General features: G+C 42.9%; 1 protein-coding gene across 1 annotated transcript in view; it reads left to right on the plus strand.

Annotated features, from left to right (window-relative positions):
• Positions 1-1802: 1802 nt before the first annotated feature.
• LOC147892115 (uncharacterized) overlaps positions 1803-22258 on the plus strand; it is a 29581-nt gene continuing 9125 nt past the window's right edge. The window contains exon 1 of the mRNA XM_087388840.1: positions 1803-2728. Within this exon, the coding sequence (XP_087244966.1) occupies positions 1943-2728 (786 nt within the window). The 5' untranslated portion in view covers positions 1803-1942. The remainder of the gene's footprint in view (positions 2729-22258) is intronic.

Consider the following 22258-nt stretch of genomic DNA (forward strand, 5'->3'; position numbering starts at 1 on the left):
GAAGTGTGGTAACTCTCCCCCCACATAAATGTGTGGTCATGTGCTAAATGCAAAGTACTACGTGTAAAGCGTAAAGTGCTATGTGTTGAATGCAAAGCGCTGTATACCAAATTCCAATTGCTATGTGGTAATTCAATTCTCTAAAACAAAACATGTGGTTAAAATTACAAAATCAAATAAAACATATTTTCTGTCAATACAACTACTTGCCCGGATCTAGTTTGCACAAAAATTTCATGGTGTGCCAAAATTGGGAGTTAGGCAAACGGAACACAAAAGCTAGAACTGGGAAGGCAATGGACAAAGACTTGCAAGGAAGGGCATGCACAATACACTTTAGATGAAAGATTACATACGTACTCTAACCCCCTTACATTCAAATTGCAACCCTCATGCACGCACGCGCCCACACACACACACGCACGCACGCATGCACACAAGAACACCCTTGAATTGCCTCCACACCTTTTATCTTAAGGTCCCCTCATTTTAATTTTTAAATTTCATTGAATTAAAAAAGTCTTGATGAGAATGTTGAAAAGTTGCTCTTATATTACAAGCATTGCTAAGAAATAAGAATGAATTGCAATGTGGGATTACCTCCCAAACCTATTCCACCTTCCATTGTGCACTTGTGCTCGTCCTTGGCACCCCTCTTCTCTTCTCCACAATTGATAGTCTAGGCAGGGGCATGGGCTCGCGGTGTGCACAAATCATACGATGCGAAACCACCACGTGTCGACAAATCACAGGATGCGCCACAGTCTACCCAACGCTTGACAGAGCTTTCTTACACCAAGACTTGAAACTTTGCCAGCCAATTGCAAGACTCCCACTATAAACCACGTTGGCAATCTCCAACTCTTCTGGTGTCCACCCAGTGTGTAACGACACACACCGCCCATCCCTTTTGTACCTTGGTGTGTGCTACCGAATACATAAGCGAAGCTGAAGTGCCGAAAGACAAGAGGGAAAATGTATGTCTCAAGTATGTGCATGCATGCATGCATACATGAATAGACATGCTGTCATTTCGAACATATTGGTGGAAGTAGCTCAGTGCAGGGAAATCCGGGTCTCAGCTTGCTTATTCTCTTAATAGATGCCCCAGACGCTTCTTGTTGGCCTGCAATCATTTGCTCCCTCTGTACGTTTCTTAGCCTGGAGCAGTAATTTCATCTGTCCACAAAGCTCAAGTGCCACATGTTTTTGATTCAAAGCGAGAGAGAAAGCTCCAGTGCCACATGTTTTTGATCGAGAGAGAGAGAGAGAGATGATATGGTTGTATTAAACTCCTCTTGGGACCCTTCAGGATCTGAGAGAGAGAGAGAGAGAGAGAGAGAGGGAGAGATGGTTGTATTGAAGTCCTCTTGAGACCCTTCAGGATGTGTGTGTGAGAGAGAGAGAGAGAGAGAGAGAGAGAGAGAGAGAGAGAGAGAGATGGTTGTATGGAAGTCCTCTTGAGACCCTTAAGGATCTGTGTGAGAGAGAGAGAGAGAGATCGATCTATGGACTGTATTACGATACATTGTGGTGGTTTTTAAAAACAAGTATACCCAATACGTTGGACTGAGACTGAGTTTTTGTACAGGACTCGCACCTGCTCGTCGGATGAGAACTTGTATGGCTTTCTGCATATGCCACGTTTAGAGTTGTTGGCTGATGTAAGATTCTGAATATAATTCTAGTGAAGTTGCCCGATATATTAATTTGAACTTGTAGTCTGTTTTCAGTGGAAGTTCTGTTAGAACGCCAGAAAGATTATTGGTATCTACCGGATGCAAGCAAAAACTGAGGGTGGGAGTCCAGAATTTCTGGCAAGATACTGTGTAACAGAAGATTCAGCAAGGCAACAATCACGGATTACCCAGATAGTCTACGTACCATCATTGAAATAAGGGAGATTTGGTGGACCTTACTATGACTAACCAAATAGAAATAAATGAGCATGATCAAAGGGGTAAATAGACTAGCCCAGATAATCTGTGCAGAGGGTGAACAATTACGTAGGAAAGGCGATGTAGTGTTTTCTTCCAAGTTTCTTTATCAATGCCAACACCAAACAAAGCTACTGAGACGACTTGTTCGTGACACAAATACCTATGTGAATGCAAGAAAGATGTCAAAATCTCACCTTGAAGGTTTGCCAAGTGAGATGCTTGAAGCAAATATTGACAGAACAAACACCGGCTATATAGTCTATACAAGAAGGTCTCAGAGAAAATTGGTGGCAAAGCAGATACCGACTGTGGTGAAGAACGTTAATCACGCAAAAGACTGCTCCCTGGAAGTTTCTTATGAAGCGTCTTTAACAAGTTTAGAAAACTTGTCATTGCCAAGGCAAAATGAGCTTCGTGAAGATGCAGTTTCTGAGATTGTTACATCCCAAAAGAAGAGGAAACTAGTTGTGAAAGGACCTCGACCCCCTGAAACAGAAGTGAAAGTGGCCTCGAAGAGCCAGGAAGTTCAAGTTTTAGTCAAGCGAGAGGACCCATGGACAATGCTTGTCCATAAGAAGGTACAGCCTGAGTGGAGTGCATACAATCCAGAAATTATGCGGCCAACTCCTCTGGACAATTCTACACCCTCTATGAAGCTTCTCTCATGGAACGTTAATGGCCTCAGAGCACTTCTGAAAGAGAAGGGGCAGAACCATGAAAATCCCATCTCGCAGCTTGCTCGGAGAGAGAACTTTGACGTATTGTGCCTACAAGAGACCAAACTTCAGGTCGGTAACAAATCTGATCAGATGGGATTGACAGTGCTTTGTGAGTTGCAAAGATGTGTTCTCCTTTTTATGTTCTCTCATTTGTGATCATTTGCAAACGTTGGAGGGAGAAGGTGAACGTTGTCCAGCTAAGAAGGAAAGTAATAACACTCATGCACAGAGATCTCTAGTCATGCATGCGTCACTGTTAGTTCTTGTCTTTTAAAGCATATCTTCAACGTCAAGGACGAGTTTTGCATTCCTTAGAACTACCAATAATCTCACATTATGCTATTTTAAGGTTCAGTAACCCCAAATACACTGAACATGAAGATTAAAATGTATGTGTATAAGGAAACATGGGCCATTTTGAATGTTAAGAGTTGCATATGTTTGTCTGCAGTAGCAGAGAAATATGTTATGGGCAAATGCCGAATTGATAAAAGCAAGTAGATTGTTGAGATCCAGTGCCTATGAAGCTGATATGCTAATGCTTGAAACATGCATTATCCAGTACAATTACATGCTTTTTACCTCTTTATATTTTTGCCTGGAGACTTGACATAGGAAAGAGGGGTCACCAGGCCATTTTTCGAGCTTTATGTATTGATACTTTTTAGAACCGGAAATTCTGAAATGCGATAGTCTACAATAAGAATTTTGATATAGTTTCTCACTATTGTGCTTCTTAGGAAATAAGAAAGGATATCTGTTCCTGAACTACCTTGTTTCTGGGTAGCAAAAGGCTTTGGATTCTCAGGCTTATTGGGTAGGCTGGGCATATAATATCAAATCAGCTATAGAATAGATATGACTTTTTATGGTCTTTACTGTATAATGAATTCTGAAGTCTCTCTTCCCTCTCTTTTTCATCTCTTGCAAGGGCTTAAAGTGGCATTACTGGAAATTGCAATCTATTCTGCATGATAAAGGTTAGTCATGGCTGTCCACTGCAGGACACAGCCTGCACTCATTCAATCGAAATTTCAGCCTTCAAAATTTTTACATTTTGCGATTTACAGGAGGGCCTGTGCATTGTCTTTCGAATGGGATAGCACCATTGTATGGAACTGTGCAGTTATAGAACAACAGAAATAGGTGTCTACAAACAGTTACATGCACCAATGGGGAAGTGCAGGGACCTATATCTGCATTGCATGTCATAGGACAAACAGACAAAAGGAAATAAACTAAGTATGAACACTAAAGGAAGTAGCTGTTTTCACAGGAAGGGAGGAAGTTGGAAGAGGCAGGATGAAGGAGTTTCTGGTTGTGGGCAGAATGCACTGTCCCTTCACCTATTGTGGACCAAAAAGCAGAATATCACACGGCAAGTAATGCACATTTGCAATTTCGCTACAACTGTGTATTTTTCAATGGAATGTGATTGTGGTGCAATCTCGACAGAATATTCAAGAGATTCACTCTCCAGGGAAAATCAGAGAATTTGTAAGTCATCTGCATCTGCCAATGCTTGTCAACTGCCATGCTTCTGTCGAATTCTGGAGGTTTTCCATTACTATCCAGGAGTGCGAGTGCATACCCAACTGAAGCATCTGGTCTGAATCTGTCGCATATGACATCTACAGTTAAGCACTATAATTGAAGACGACCCTAAAAGAAGAGCTAACGTTATCATCACCCAGCTATTGACTCCATAGTTATACCACCCCATAGCCTATGATCGAGACAATTTGGATTCAGAATCAGGAATACATGAACCTGCATCCCTCACTCCCAGAGGGAAACACTACAGTTGAATGCTGCTCACCAACCTACACTAAGGCAGAGGCGTGCATGACACACACCAAATGAGGTGCCCTGGTGCCCAACTAGGATTTATATTTTAGGTTCCTAGCACCTAAATTAATGTCCTATATTCTAGGTTGATGTTTTAAAGCGATATTGTGGAATTTTGTCTCTTTCAAATGAAACAGTTATGCCAGAGGTGTCTATATCCCATCTTGCTAGGTCTGGTCTCAAGCCAATCCTTGCTAGATCTGATCACAAGCTGTGTGTATGCCTGGACTGATATAACAGCCTAAAGGCCTTTCAACGGTGAAAAGAAAATCCTAGGATTCAATATTATCTATCCTCAGTCTGGTCACTTTTTTGGGTGATTGAGGTTGGGAAACATTACCTTCCTCTTTCTATTCCTCATCTGCCCTAAGGTACATGAGAACATAGAAAATATGTGCAGTCTAGGCTTTGCAAAAACACTCACAACACTCACCGGTTTTTGTGTGACCGTTTTTATCTTGCTCCTATATTGCACACAAGGTGTAAATAATGTCCAACTGTACGTTGCTGTGAGTGGCGGTAGGACAAACCTGCTGGCCTTGCATCACAAGGTTGCATTGTACCCCCAAGATGTTCCAAGCTGTGATGCTAGCAATGGTCTCCCAGACGCAGTCCTCCAAAGAGAACTCGGGATGTTGTTTGGAGGGCTGAATCTGCTAGACTGGTCACCTCCGCACTTGTGAGGTGGCAGCAATCTGGCTGCCACATGGGCTGCATGTTCGTATCCTTATTGCATTGGATTGTAGGCAGCCATGGGGGTAGCCCAAGTCACCACGTATGGGCAGTTGAGAAGTTCTACTAGTAGTTGGAGTCTATTCAAGCGAAGGCCTTCTAGGAGCACACAAAGGAAGAGATCTACACAGCGCTATAAGAGCCTATTGTGGTGCAGAAGAGGGTGCGCAGGAGGGCTCACCTTGTAGCTATTGAAGCCTACAGGAAGGGACATGCAGAAGAGGAAGAGGCTATATCAGTGGTGCGGCATATGAGGGCTTACCTCAGCCATAGTATGCTGCAGGTGCTGGTACGATTTTGGACAGGTTTTGCACTGGATTTACATGTCTATCTATATTCTTTTGGCTGTACATCTGAGTGTACTTCTTCCAGTCATAAAGTGTACATGCATGCACACGTGTGACCTTGGAGAAATCTTCCACTCCTGCTGTAGCAAGCAAGCTCTCTTGTGTTAAGATGGTATGGTAGTGGACACATGATTGTATATTCTATAACACAGTGGGATTATTACAGGTCTTTTAAATCCACTATCTTCTCGAGAATGTAGAGGGTGTGTCCCTCTTGGCCCATAGGTGGAAAACTTTTGTCCATTCTGATCCACATGTGGTTGTACTAATGACATTTGAAACACATCGAGAATTGCAGATGTAGGTGGAAACTCCAATTGATATACTATTTCCCCAACCTTCTGGATGATCCTGTACAGCCCAATACTGGTCAACTTGATGTTGGTGTAATTCTTCAGGGAGACATATTTGTGCTTGTGAATAAAATGCACAAGATCTTTTAGTTACCAAGAAAAGGTATAGAACATACATGGGGATTTGGATGACTAGAAGATGTGATTGGCCACTCATAGAAGATAACAAGTTAGGAAAGGAATGTGGCACATTTTAGATTGACTCACAAGATACATGCATTGGGAGGTGGATGATTATAAAATGTGATTGACACTCATCAGGAAAGGAATGTGACACATGTAAATTGACTCACAAGAAACACTGGGTTGATTCAGGCCATGAAGGAGTTCCATTTTTTGGAAGATGGTATACAAAAAGTAAATACAAAAACTATCAGACATTGAAAAATCAAAATGCGGTCTTATGCGACTCTGGTAATAGATAGGGACCCTTGAACTAGAAGAGTGTAACATGACCACAAAAAGGGCTCTCTTTGATTCTCCACCCAGCCTCGATTCCCAGAGTACTCCCTCTTCCAACCGTACGTGAACTCTCCTTGAGTTCCCTCTCTTTTCTTCCTTTTGTGGAGCCTCTTTATAGAATCTCCCCTGAACCTAGTGCTTGCCACTTGGAGCCCACCTGAGTGCCGCATGTCCATAAAGGACCTTAGTACTTTACTGCCCTTTAGGCCTTAACATTGCACTTCCCATTCTTGCCTAGGCCTAGGTTCCTAGTCCCCGATCTCTAGGCTCCCATCAACCAAACACTGTCGAGCCCTTTGGTTTCCCGCTTCACCATAACCACACCAGAATATTTCGGGAATATGGCTGACGTAACATTCCCTTCCCCTTAAGAATGGTTTATGTCCTCCAAAACAATTGGGAAACCTCCTTTGGAGACTGCTTGCCCTTTCCCATGTTGAACTCTCTTCAGATCTATCTTTCCACTTAACCAAACATTCTTGCCATATAGTATGTCGTGTTCTTTTTATTGTTTATCTAAAATTCTTTCTGGTTCGTGTGGTAAAGATGTAGGTTCAATGAGTTTAACTAGGACTTCGTTTCCAAATTCCAATGAGATTATCATCATCTCCTAATTTTCTTTTTAGCCTACTGACATGAAAAACTGGATGTACTCTACAGCCCTCAGGTAAGGCTAATTTGTAAGCAAGTTCTCCAATCCTCTTAGAATTGTGAATGGTTCACAATACCTAGAAGACAACTTCGGACATATACTTATCTTAGAGATTCTGAAGATTCAGGTACCCTTAAGGTAGACTTTTCTCATTTACTTCAAACTCCAACTTTCTACGGTGGGGGTTTGCATAACTTCGTGCTCTATCTTCTTATGCTATCTTTAGCTAACTTAAGTGTTTGATTCATATCTTCAAGAAAGTCTTTGGCGGCTTAAACCTTCTCTTTTTCGAGTCCCATTGTCATTGGGGCTCTTGGCTGAAATCCATACATAATCATGAATGGATAAAAACCCGTACCTGAATGTTTGGCACTGTTATATGCAAATTCTAATATGAGCAGATATTATTTCCAATTAGTTTTCCGTTTACTTACATATGCTCGAAGTATATCCTCAATGATCTGATTGACCCTTTCAGTTTGACCATCACTCTGTTGATGATCCGCGGTGCTCATATTCAATGAAGTTTTTAACCTCTTAAACACAGCCCTTAAAAAATGGCTGTTAAATTTGCTATCCCGGTCACTAACAATACCGGCTGGTAGCCCATACAGTTATAGATATGCTCCACAAATAGCCTAGCTAATTCTAGAGTTTTAACATCTTCACTGACAGGAATACAATGAGTCATCTTGGTCAACTGATCCACAATCACCCACACTGAGTTGTGCCCCCTTTATGTCCTAGGTAATCCCACAATGAAATCCATGGAGATACTTTCTCATTTGCCAGATGGAATCTCCAATGGGTGTAGGAGATCTCCTACCTTAAGGTGTTCAGTCTTATTGACTTGGCATTTTTGGCACTTCAATACATAATCTTGGACGTCCTTACCTATTCCATGTCAAAAGAATTGTCTTTTCAGAAGCACATATGTCTTTTGAATTCAGGGGTGTCCAGCACTTGGACTATCATGACATTCAAAAAGGATTTGGCGCCTAATGTCATTATTATCCGGGACACATACTCTACCCTTGTAGAGCAGGTAGCCATCTTCAATAGTATATTTTTTCCACTTCAGTCCTTTATCACCAACTTGTGGTGTGTCGCCATTTCCATGCAACTCCTCAGTGAAAGCCTCTCGATTAGTTGGATCCCTATTTCTAATTGCTTTCCATATTTCAGAGAAGTGAGGATCAAACTGACATTTCTACTTTAAGAACTCTAGGAAATCATTCTGAAATTGAGTAAAACTCAATCCATTAACAATTGGCATTCGGCTAAGAGAGTCTGCTACCACATTGAACTTCCCTTTTCTATATGTCAATTGTATATCAAATTCTTGCATTAACTCAACCCATCTAGCTTTTCTACCTTTAAGCTTTGGCTGATTATAAATGCACTTAATGTTCTCCTGATTAAATATGATCTCAAATGTTGCACCATATAAGTAGTGCCTCCACTTTTTTAAAGCATAGACTATAGCATATAGTTCCTTCTCATATGCTGAGTAATTCTGTTGGGCAAGCCACTGGTCGACCTTTTTGTACAAGTACCGCCCCAACAACAAAATGATTGGCATCTGTCTCAACCACGAATGGTTCATTGGGATTTACTACTTTTAAGACAGGAGCTGCTGCTATAGCTACTTTTAATTTTTCAAAACTTCTCTTTTGAGGTTCATCCCATATGAAGGTGCTTCCCTTCCCCTTAAGTTGGTCCGTCATCGGAACAACAATCCTAGCGTAATCCTGGATGAATCTCCTATAGAATCTTGACAAACCTAAGAATATCTGTAATTCTTTTAGATTTGTAGGATGTGGCCATTCCAATATGGCCCTTACTTTGTCAGGGTCCATACGAACCCCTTCTTGGGATATTATATGTCCCAAGTATTTCACTTCTTTTGCAAAGAATTCACATTTGGATTCTTTAGCAAAGAGTGAATTATCTCTAAGCAGTTGGAACACTTTTCGCAAATGTTCTAAATGCTTTTTCCTGGTTTTACTATAAATAAGGATATTGTCTAAAAATACTAACGCAAATTCTCCTAGATATGGCCTTAAGACACTATTCATAAGTGTTTTGAAAGTTGCTGGAGCATTTGTTAATCCAAATGGCATTACTTTAAATTGATAATGCCCATACCTAGTACGAATTAATGTCTTCGGGACATCCTCTTCCCTAATTCGTACTTGGTGATATCTTAATCTTAAATCAATTTTAGTAAAGTATTTTGTCCCTTGCAATTGATCAAAGAATCAAAGAGCTCATCAATGCGAGGCATAGGATACTTATTTTTTATGGTGATTTTATTTAGTGCGCGGTGATCTTTGCATAAACGCATAGTACCATCCTTTTTCTTTACCAGTAAAACTGGTGTAGACCAAGGTGAGCTACTTGGTTGGATTTGGCCCTTCCTAAGATAGTCCGTTAGTTGTCTTTCGACCTCACGTTCCTCCATTTGACTAAGCCTATATGGGGGTTTACAAACAGGGGTAGATCTAGGAATTAAATCTATTTTATGATCTACTTCTCTCTCAGAAGGTAAACCATCAGGTAAATTAGACGGAAAAACATCTTTAAATTTAAACATTAAATCATTGAAAGAAGATTTATACTTTTTATTATTATAAAAACAACATTACTTCTTTCCGATGCAGAAGACATAAAATCACCAATAAAAGTAAGTTCACATAGATATACCTCGCATTCTTCTTAGTGTAGTAGGCGTTCCAGTTTCATCGAACAAATAAGAGGAGAGGTAGGCACATCATGTTCTCCTTGAATCTGGAAGACTCTACCCTCTTTTTGAAACATAATGGAGTTATTAAGATAACTCCACTATAAGCTGTGCCCAAGACTATACAGCCATTCTCGACCAAGCACTATATCTGTTCGGTTGAGATGCATGATTTGGAATTCCAAAGCATCCTGATAACCTCAAATATCCACCTCCACACCATGTATCATGGTGTCCCAAACTTTTTTATCACTGCCCTTTGCCAAAGAGACCACATATTTATGGACATTGGGACTCTCAGGCAATTTTAATTTCTTAACTAATGAGTAGTTCAAGAAATTATGTGTTGCACTATCATCGACCATTACTCTTACTCTTTGCACCTTAATTTTTCCATGCATCCTCATTAGATCATGAGGACCAAAGGTGGGCTGTTACATTGCCGATAGCACATGTGGGTGCTATCCTCATGATAGACCTCTACCTCAGTGTACTTTTTAGTACCATTAAGCGGCAACACTTGCACCGCATGTACTTGTTTTTGTGGAGGTCTATTTGGGGCTTTAGCTCCCGCTGGTTTATTTTTAGGGCAGTTCCAAGCAGCATGGTCTTTGCCCAAACATTTGAAGCAAAGATTTTCTTGCCTGGCCCTTTCATAATCCTTTTTCTTCAAGAGAGGATAATTTTGTGTTTGAGGTCTCTTAGGTGGTGCTTGAGGAACCTCCTTCTTAAAGTGTCCCTTCCTTTTCAAATTGGGAAATTTGTTGAACTTTGGAACAAAACTTGTTTGTTCTGAAGTTCCAACTTTGAATTTCCCCATCGTATCATCATATATTTGGGCATACTTAATGGCTTCCTCAAAGGTTTTAGGAGAATTTCTTTTCACCTCAAACCTTATAAGTGTCTTTGAGACCTCTCACGAAACCCCTTATCTTTTGGAATTCATCAATTCCCTTCAGCTTAAGGACTGCCTCCCTATAGCTCGCTATGTACTAGACTAGAGTGTTTTTACCCATAGTGCAATTATCCCAAGCCTTCCACGCTCTTTCTAATTCATTTTCCGGTAAAAACCCTTTTAGGAAGGCTTGTTCAATCTCAGTCCAATACCTAGGAATTCTATCATTTTCCTTGGAGGCTCATCCACCATTTATAGGCTTTATTTCCAAGGGAAAGACTTGCTTCCACGACTTGATTTTTAGGAGGAGTGTTCCTTAGTCGATGGAAGTCTTGCCACTTTTGCAAGAATGTATCAATCGCATCTTTTATCTGCGCTTCCGCTGTGCCACTTTAATTAACAGCAGGCTAGCAGCTCTTGTTGCAACGGTCCTCTGATTCTTTAAGTACTAGTAGCCTACTAGTACTAGATTATAGTGCACACAGTTCTCCTGAGTCGATTGTCCCTGGCTGCTGTTGTGCCACTGTAGCAGATTTGAAATCCGCTGTGCCGCACGACTCTGCAATTCTGCACTATAGAGTCTAGGTTCCAAGCTCTCCATTGCCTCGTCTCTTCATGTGAAACATGCCATCATCATCCACCACAAACGTCCTTTATGGTATTTCTTGACACCCTTACTCTCGCCCCCTTCGCTCTGATACCAATGTAACATGACCACAAAAAGGTCTCTCTTTGATTATCCACCCAGCCTCGATTCCCAGAGTACTCCCTCTCTTTTCTTCCTTTTGTGGAGCCTCTCTAATCTCCCTTGAACCCAGTGCTTGCCACTTGGAGCCCACCTGAGTGCCACATGTCCATAAAGGACCTTAGTACCTTATTGCCCTTTAGGCCTTAACATTGCACTCCCCATTCTTGTCTAGGCCTAGGATAGTTCCTAGTCCCCGATCCTCTAGGCTCCCATCAGCCAAACACTGTCGAGCCCTCTGGTTTTCCACTTCACCATAACCACACCAGAATATTCCGGGAATATGGCTGACGTTAGAAAGAGGTGGAATTACATAAGGAGTAACGCAAGCTTATAGAAGACCAGGAAAAGAAGAGGAAGTTTCCTTGACTTGCAACTAGTGGAATCTATGTTAACCCAATTGGAGCCCCAATTGGAACCTGCTGACGCTGTCAAGCAAGGAGGGCCCAAAGGCTGCAAGTTATAAATATTTGTCAGAAAGGATCGTTCTAAGAGCTAGTGAAGGCTTCTCTTTTTGAAATGTTAGGGACGCTAGATTGTCAAGCTGAGTGTATGGTTGGAAGATGCCTCCCGATGTCATGACAAGAGAAATCACTAATCCGTGATTAGTAGACATTAAAACATTATATATACGCCAATGGTGTAACATGTATATGTATTTATGGACACTGACCGATTTGTTATGGCGGTGGATCATCTCAGTAGATAGGACTAGTTGAGCTGGAGCCGCTGCTTTAGACGGCATCAAATTTGGACATGTGACACTTATTCTATTAATAAAAATGTGCGCACACGTGTCTAGGTCCTAGGGGCAATAGGAAGGGAAGGGTACATTAAGGTGCATTGAATGGTAGATGCATGGGTCATAGGCTAAGGGTAGGTGTAAATGGGAAGATGGAACTTGAGTGATCTCAAGGGACATTAATGAAAGGGTATCACCCTTTCATTGTGAATCTCACGTAGCATTCTTCATTCACCTTGCATTCATCTGCCGGGCCAATTGCCATTCAAATTTTGCATGCATTGCACACATTTGCATTCTCGACTAGGCTGGTTCTTCACATTTGGTATCAGAGCAGCGACGATCCACTACCGGGATGGGAAGAGAAGGAGAAGGAGCAAGCACGAGGGAGGGTGCAAGCGTGTAGGACAGCAGCCTACGTGACACGTCCCCAGCACTCCTGAAACCTCTGATCTGCAAGCAAACACAAGAACACACACAACGTGAGGAAACTGAGCAGGCTGCTCACCACCCAACCATGACATCTATGGGATGTGATCCCGAATCAGGAGATGTCACCTGCGAGCCACGAGCTGAGCTACTGGCACGAACTACTAACCAGATCCTAACCAACCTGGTGTCCCATACCACCAGGTGGCACTGTGAAGCCTAGGATCTACTGTTGGGCCTTGGGCTACGCTATGATGCAGGCGCGCGTCCGCGACTCAATCTAGGATCAGACCTAGCACCTGGGAACGAAACTTGCTCCCATCGGCTCTCTCTGAGAACTGAACCTTTGGGCCCCTTATACATAGACTCGGGCCCCAAGCGCCAAAAATAGCGAAGACCTCTAACTGGTTCGTACCCTTGCCACTCAACCCGAGAATCAAGCTTGCCTAGCTCTAAGCCTCCCCAGGCTACCTAAGCTAGTCTTGTGTACCCAGTACACGTCGGATACGAATCCATGCACATGACATACTTCCCCTCCTCTGAGAACTCACTCCTGAGTTCGCGAAAAAACCCGGGAATGTCCTCTGGAGGTTCTGTAATATCTCCCATGTTGCATCCTCCTCAACACGATCCTTCCACTTGATCTTGTATTCCGTGATAGTTCGATTACGAATCAGTCTTTCACGAAATTCAAGAATACACTCAGGTTCGTGTGGAATAAAAGTCAAATCTGTAACTTCTATTATTTCTTGAGGAGAAACAAGTTGATCATCCGCACCCAATACTTCTTTCAGTCTACTGACATGAAAGACTGGATGTACTTTAACATCAGGAGGCAATTCTAGTCGATATGCAACTGGTCCAATTCTTTTAATAACCTTGAACGGACCACAGTATCTGGGGGATAATTTCGGAACCAAACCAGTACTTAGGCTCTTGGATTCCTTGGGAATTCTGAAATATACCATCGTTGCTTCAGAGAACTCTCTAGGTGAACGATGTCTATTAGCATAAAATCTATCCCGATCTTGGGCACTTCTAATAGACTCCTTGGCAAACTGCAACATTTCCTGCATGTCTAGCAAGAAGGTCTTTGCAGCATCATTTTGGATTTTCTTTAACTGGTGACTTAGGTTGAAACCCGTACATAAGCATAAAAGGAATGTAACCAGTACTTGAATGCTTTGCACTGTTATAAGCAAATTCTATCATAGGTAGATAATCTTCCCATGAAGACTGTCTCTTAGAAACATATGCCCGAAGCATATCTTCAACCAATTGGTTGAACTTCTCTGTACTGCCATCGGATTGTGCATGATCTGAGGAACTCATACTTAGAGTAGTTTCTAACTTCTCAAAAACAAGTGTCCAAAAGTTACTTGTAAACTTTGAGTCCCTGTCACTGACTATGTCAGAGGGCAAACCATACAGCTTAAACAAGTGGTCCACAAACTCGTGAGCCAGCTGAATAGCTGAAATAGTTGTTCTAGTAGGTAAGAATCTAGCCATTTTTGTCAGACGGTCGACTATGACCCAAATGGAGTCATGACCCTTGCGCGTTCGAGGCAAACCAGTAATAAAATCCATAGAAATACTTTCCATTTATTCCCTGGAATCTGTAATGGCTGAAATAAACCTGCGCTTCTAAGGCGTTATGCCTTAGTAACTTGACAAACCCGGCAACCTACAACATAGTTTTCAATAAATGCACACATTTTAGGCTAATAAAAGAAATGCGTCACAAGAGACAGAGTCCAATGTATACCTGGATGTCCAGCACTAGGAGCATCATGACACTCCCAGAGAATCTTGGATCAAAGTTCCAGAACATCTGGCACACAAATCTTTCCATTCCGGAACAGCAAGCCATTCCTAATCATCCAGTGACCTCTCGTCGCCTGTATCGTAGGTGGCACAATCCTTCAGTCCTGGTCAACCATGAAGCTCCCATCCTGGACTTTTTGCCAATAAGAACTGAAATGACTATCAGTTGCGCAAAGCCCTCTCAAGGATTGAAATAGGTCTGAGGATATTTCCGTAAATGACATAGCATTTACAAACTTGACTCGACTTAAGGCATCCGCCACACTATTCAATGAACCCTTGCGATAACGTATTTCAAAATCAAAATCTTGCATTAATTCTGCCCATCTAGCTTTCCATCCCCTGAATTCAGACCCATCACACACATACTTGATTGACTGATGATCGGTCAATACAAGAAAGTTCGAACCATACAAGTAGTGTCTCCAAACCTTAAGGGCATACACTACTGCATAGAGTTCTTTTTCTAGTGTGGGCCAACGATATTGGGTGTCGTCTAGCTTCTTACTCTCAAAAGCTACAGGTCTGCCCTCTTGGAATAGAGTTGCCTCAATCGCAAAATCACTCGCATCGGCCTCTAAAACATAAGGCCGGGTAGGATCGGGTAATGCAAGAATGGGTGCTTCCTTGATAGTTAACTTCAAGGTTTCAAAAGCCTTGTTCAATGCGTCATTCCAAGAGATCGGTTGGGTAGACCTGCGTCCACGACCTTTCAATATGTTTGTCAGGGGTGCCGTGATGTGAATAATCACGCACAGTCTTCCGTAGAAATACCGTAAATCCTAGGAAAGAACGAAGTTGTTTCATAGTCTGAGGGATAGGCCATTCTAAAACCTTATGGATACGATCCAGTTCAATGCTAATACCTTCAGAAGAAATCTTGTGTCCTAAATAAATGATCTCCTTCATAAAGAAGTCACATTTACTCATCTTGGCATAGAGCTTATGCTGTCTTAGAATAACTAAGACAATCCGGAGGTGTCCTATGTGATCCTCTAGCGTTCGGCTATATACCAAGATGTCATCTAAGAACACTACAACGAATTTGCCCAGAAAATCTCGGAACAAATCGTTCATCATTTGCTGGAAGGTGGCAGGAGCATTGGTCAAACCAAAAGGTAATACAAGAAACTCGTAGTGGCCATACCTAGTTCAGAATGCGGTTCTATCTATGTGTTTAGCATAGATACGGATTTGGTGATAACCCGTTCGCAAATCAATCTTAGTGAAATACTTCACTCCGGCCAAACGGTCTATTAGATCATCGGAACAAGGTAGAGGGTATCGATTCTTAAGTGTCACTTTATTCAATCGTTTATAATCTATACACATTCTCCATGTAGAATCTTTCTTCTTTCTTAAGAGGACAGGTGCTCCCCAAGGTGATTTACTTGGGCGAATATAGCCCATATTCAAATAATCCTGTAGCTGTGAAGCTAACTCATCCTCCTCAAGCTGGCTCATCCTATAAGGTGGAACACTAATAGGTTGAGCCCCAGGTACTAAGTCTATGCGGTGATCTACTGCCCATTCTGGAGGTAAACCTTCCGCAGTTGAGTAGGGAATGCATCCATGAAATCATCTAACAACGTTCTCAATTCACGGTGTTCAAACACACTTAAATCATTCTTGTTATTAACAGAGACAACAAATGAAGAAAGTGGAATCAAAACACACTGATAGACATCATAATGAGAAGTGTTTAATATATTTCAAAGCTGCATCGCAGATATAATAGGTCCCTGAGAAGAGGGAATATTATCACACGGAATACAAAATTGGCTGTCCTTATCCAAAAAAGAAAGAGTATGGTCCTTCCATCCAATCTGAATATCGTGGGTTTTAAACCACTCTATTCCGATTAACAAGTCCACATGCTCCAAGTGCATGACATAGCACGTAAGAGCTGCTGTGTATTCTTGAATCCGGATAGAAAGGGCTTCAATCTTGCGATCCCCTTCCCAGCTGGAAGCTGCACCTCATAGGTGTGATCGCTAGGTATCGTGGACAGCCCCATCTTCTGCACAAGTTTGTAATTAACAAAGTTGTGAGAGCTGCCCGGGTCAAAGAGAATGTGAACTCTTTGGTCCCTAACTTCTCCATAAACTCGGAAAAGATCATGGGAACCAAATAATGAAGTATTAAAAGTGCAATTACAAGAAAGTGGGCAGGTAATGACATTTACAGAAATACCTGTCATCGCAACTTAATTAGCTCCCTTAGCTTTGGTACCCGGACCCGTCTGGAGCTTCGGTCCCGACGCGTACTTCTGGTTCTTGCGCTTAGGGCAATCATTCTTAGTGTGGTCCCGCTCCTCGCAGAAGAAGCAACGTCCTTCCTTCTTGAGCTTCAAGGTACGAAGGAAACGGGCACGACCATTCTTTGCCTGAGTCAAATGTTTCTTGGAGGCGTTGTCTATAGACTTCATCTCCCCGGTACCAGTGGTAGACTGAAAGAACTTCCATTTGTTCTTCCCACCCGTGTCGGCAACTGTGGTTCCCTGTGCACTGGCCATGGTATCATCATAAATACGTGTGTAATTCATGGCCTCTTGCAACGTGCTACACTTGTTGTTCTTGATCTGTAACTTGTACAAGTTAGGCAAACCATCCACAAAGAAACCTAACAAGGTCACTGGATCCATCTTTGTAGCTCTGGTTTGCAAATCCCGAAACCTCTGAAGATAGACCTCAAAAGTCAAATTCAGCTTGGACATATCAAGGGCTTTGAGCTTGCCTACGATATTGTAATCTTCCTCCTTCTTCAGAAACTCTTTCCTGAAGACCCCTTCGAATTCGTTCCATGTTGCAGGCTTGGGTTGGAGTTCCTTCCACCACAATAAAGCCTTTCCTGACATAAACCCCGCTGCAAGCTGTATTTTCTTGTCATTTGGATAAGGGTGAAACTGGAAGTGTACTTGCCACTTGTGCAACCAAGTGTCAACAACCTCCTTGGTACGAGACTTCTGGTCTCCAGGAAAAGGATTTGGAGTGATGTTCGGACCTAACACTGAAGCCATGGCATCCACATGTGTGAGTGCCTGAACAGTGCTAGTCAAAAGTGTGAGTGTAGTTTGAATCCCTTGGAGTTGCTGTGTCAACCCCGTTTGATTCGTATTAACTTGCTCAAACTTTCCATCAAGAGCAGTGGTGAATTCATTGAAGGCCTTTTTCGTAATCAGATCATCGTAGAGACCCTGGTCATCATCCGCATGGTAGTTCAAATCCTAGTCTCCCATCGCAAGCTCAGGGTCTACAGAATCAGCCATGACTGAAATCTGATCTGAAAAGAAGATAGGCTAGAGAAGAGAAATAAGCAGGTGGCCTCGGAGCAAGGAGGTAGAAACGAAGTGGAAGCTGGCCAAGAAGGAGGCGATGGAAGAAGGGAAAGCTGGTCGATGAAGAAGGTAAGCTGGCTGAGCTGATCTGAAAAGAAGATAGGCTAGAGAAGAGAAATAAGCAGGTGGCCTCGGAGCAAGGAGGTAGAAACGAAGTGGAAGCTGGCCAAGAAGGAGGCGATGGAAGAAGGGAAAGCTGGTCGATGAAGAAGGTAAGCTGGCTGAGCTGAGCTAACGATTTAGCTCAGATTCTGGAACCTGGGACTCCGCTCCTGGCTGTCCATACGAAGGACTGTAGCAGCCCGTACAAGTATTCTGGCTCCCGGGCGTGAAGGTGTAGAGGGGCTGGAATTCTGCGCAATCTGTAGGCTATGGGAGAAGGCAATTTGACCGAACTTATAGCGGGAGAGCAGGCTTTTAGTAAAGCCCTGCTTTTCCAAAAGCTCACCCTCCAAAAACGGAGGGGTAGTGCTTTTTTAAAGCCCCCAGGCCCCCCCCGGGAAAGCAGCTGACCCAAATTGCGATCTATCCCTATCCAGTTGCGCACCTTCCTACGTTCCCCTTCTACCTGCCATCACAACCCCTGAGCAGCCAGCCGACATGCGGGATCCCCTTGGGTTCGCCCCAACTTTACGCTCTCTCCTGACTCCCTTCTGACGCCTCTACCTGGACCCCACTACTTCCTCCTAACTACACCTCTCTCCCTCTCTCTCAACCCCTCACTTCTTGCAACGAAATCACCCTGCACTCTCTCTCTCTCCTTCCTTCTATCCCAATCTAATACCACTTCCCTTAAGCGATGAACCAGCAGACACTTGCAGCACGAATTTCGAAATTAGGACATACCTGAGGAGAAATCGTCCAAAATTCTCGCAATTGAAGTTCCTACCTCAGGAGTTGGCTCTGATACCAACTGACACGTCCCCAGCACTCCTGAAACCTCTGATCTGCAAGCAAACACAAGAACACACACAAGGTGAGGAAACTGAGCAGGCTCTGCTCACCACCCAACCATGACATCTACGGGATGTGATCCCGAATCAGGAGATGTCCCCTCCGAGCCACGAGCTGAGCTACTAGCACGAACTCCCAACCAGATCCTAACCAGCTTGGTGTCCCATCCCACCAAGGGAACGAAACTTGCTCCCATCGGCTATCTCTGAGAATTGAACCTTTGGGCCCCTTATATAGACTCGGGCCCCAAGCGCCAAAAATAGCAAAGACCTCTAACTAGTTCGTACCCTTGCCACTCAACCGGAGAATCAAGCCTGCCTAGCTCTAAGCCTCCCCAAGCTACCTGAGCTAGTCTTGTGTACCAAGTACACGTCGGATACCAATCCGTGCACATGACACTACGTAGCGTGGAAATAGAGTGCATGGAAGGGAGTCGTACGGGAGGACGGGGCACAAGGAAAGGCAAAACATCCAAGCAGGAGGGTGAGGCTTCTATGTCCTCATCCCAGGACTCTACGGTGAACATAGAACCAAGAATAAATGCTCTCCATTCAGCCAACACTGGTGTATGGATGTGTGAACTGAATAGAGAGTAGGCATATTCATTGTAGAGTATGGGCAAAGAATAAATATTCATCTTAGTAGATAGGACTAGTCGAGCTAGAGCCGTTGCTTCAGACGGCATCAAATTTGGACATGTGACACTTATTCTATTATTAAAAATGTGCACACACGTGTCTAGGTCCTAGGGGCAATAGGAAGGGAAGGGTGCATTAAGGTGCATTGAATGGTAGATGCATGGGTCATAGGCTAAGGGTGGGTGTAAATGGGAAGATGGAACTTGAGTGATCTCAAGGGACATTAATTAAAGGGTATCACTCTTTCATTGTGAATCTCACGTAGCATTCTTCATTCACCTTGCATTCATCTGCCATCACTCACACACCTTGCATGTAGGTCGAAACAGAAACAAGTACTCTCAAGAGGGCGCTCTTCCCCATTGGAGGGCCAATCGGCATTCAAATTCTGCATTCATTGCACACATTTGCATTCTCGACTAGGCTGGTTCTTCACACCCAAGGCCAAACTTTGATTAGTAATTTTTCTGTGAAACACACTTAGGGCACTAGCCAAGGATAAGGATGCAACTTGAGCACAAGAAGTGCTGAGTATGTAAAAAATTGGAAAAGGCCAAAAGAAAGAACCGGCCTGTTCTAGAGAAACCCAGCTCACTGTCTAGGGGATCTATGGTACTGGGGCTAACAGCCAAGCGGGGGGGACCATACAACCAGCAAATTTCTCGCGGGGTGAAGATGTAGAAAACTCCTGCAGGCCAAGCCTTGCAGAAACGAGCACGCCTCTCGATAGTCGCCATGGAGCTTGGAGTCCCACGCTTCCAGGTGGACCGTAGAGTGTAAATGATATCCTTACCAAATGGCAACTAGGGTAGCCAGATGTAATGAAGCAACCTATTTTCTTCTTCCCTATGCAATCAATTGATTTAAAGAATCCCTCACCTCATGGAGTAACAACCATAAAATTCAATAACAAACGATGATTAACATTTTTCCAATCATCACACACAATGGTACATCTAGTTTTTTCTATGCCTTCATACACAACAGCTTGTACACGACCTTGATACTTCTCATAGACTTTATCAAGAATACTTGTGCACATTGACTTGTAAGATGGAGTTTTAAACCTTGGATCGACTTTAGCAATTGTAGCAAATGCTCTCTTCCAATGTGGGCTATTTACCATGCTTAAAGGAAATCCTATTCAGCATATTGCATCCATAACTTCTTGCTCGATAAATTTACCTTTAAATGACTTCTCAATTGATGGTTGTTGATACATAGGCCCTCTATGTGAGCAGCCAACTATTTGAAGTTCAAGTGTAGCCATGAGGTTATTAGAGGATGGATCTTCAGTTTCATGAGTAGAAAAAATGGATGGACCCTGCCTCCTTGAAATTGTAAATACCTCCTCATTATATTGATCTTGTGACATTGAAGGAATGTTGGATGGATTAACATGTTGAATTCTCTCCTATTGCAAGGAAGGCTTTTTTCCTAGTAAGAGAAACAATGGCTGATTGGACATTAGGACCATCACATTTTCTAATATTTCCACTCTTTTGACCAAGGAGGTGTGCTCATCTCCTAGTCCCTGAGCCATGAAATATACCATGACAAAAGTTACACTTACATTTGACATATCTTCTACTGTCATCACTTTTACGTCCTCATGTCTCGGGAGCCATGATATCTTACTAATAGCAAGCTGTAATGCATAGCAAGAATACCATAATTAGCCATTCATTCAGTCATTTCATTCATGAAACTATAAGAAGAATGGTCTTTGTAGCCCGAGTTTGTAGATCCCTGAATTTCTGTAGGTATGTCTCGAAAGTTAGATTCTGTTTGGTCAGATCGAGCGAAAGATCACAAGGGTTTATGCATTGAAATTATTGCATATGAAATAGACACTTTAGCCAGATCTTGGCAAAGCTTTTTAATGCAGCGTTTTGGTTAGGCTTTCCTCGCACATGGAGTATTTACACAAGCACTCCTTTTCATAAGGTAGGGGACCCCATGAGCCTAGAAAACTACAGGGCAAATATGGTTGGGCATGTCATGTCCACGATTTATGCATGAGTGCTCGATTCAGATGTCAGTTGATTTGTAGAGATGTAGGGGCTCACGGCAGAGGTACAAGTTGGATTTTGGCAGGGACTCTAGATTACATACTCACACTCAAGGGTGTCATTGAGGAGGCTAGGGCATAGAGATAGAGGGTATATTGTTGCTTTGTGGACTTTCGCAAAGCTTTTGATACAGTGCTGAGAGCCTTGCTTATTAGATGCTTGCAAGATTTGGGTTATGATCAAGAGATCCTTTGAGTTGTTATGACACTCTACGGGAAGGTTTCAGGAAGGGTCCGTACTGGTGCAGGATAGAAAAAGGGGAGCATAAGCACTATTGGAGTGAAACAAGCTTGTCCGTTGTCACCTACCTTGTTTGGCCTCTATGTAGACGAGCTTGAGACTTTCATGAGACACTAGTGGGGGGTGGCTGTTCTCCCGTTGGCACTTTGATTGAGATCCTCTTATATGCAGATGACATGGTCTTGTTCTCATCCTCAGTGGAGGATCTTTAAAGACATTTGGATGCGTTGCACACCTTTTGTAAATCACACGACTTTAAGGTTAACCTTGGCAAGACTAAGATTATGATCTTTAACACATCCTGAGCAACCATGCACAGAGAGGAGTTCACGCTAGATGGGTTACAAGTGGAGGTCGTTTCATCATACATATACTTGGGTGTTCTCTTTATTGGCTCGATTTTCACGATGCGATTGGTGAATCGTGATGCGGGCCCGATTGAGCAGAGGATATGCCACACTTGCTTGACTAGAGTGATAGTGCTTGCACTCCCACTTCCAAGATCCCCAGACCAAGTCTCTTCTTTTTGATTCCTTGTTTGCCCAACAGGTATGTATGGCAGTCCTGGTTGGGGGCCTGATTGATT

Source organism: Dipteris shenzhenensis, chromosome 17 (assembly GCF_047967505.1).
Source record: "Dipteris shenzhenensis isolate YYH24624 ecotype China chromosome 17, Dip_SZ_1.0, whole genome shotgun sequence".
NCBI lineage: Eukaryota > Viridiplantae > Streptophyta > Polypodiopsida > Gleicheniales > Dipteridaceae > Dipteris > Dipteris shenzhenensis.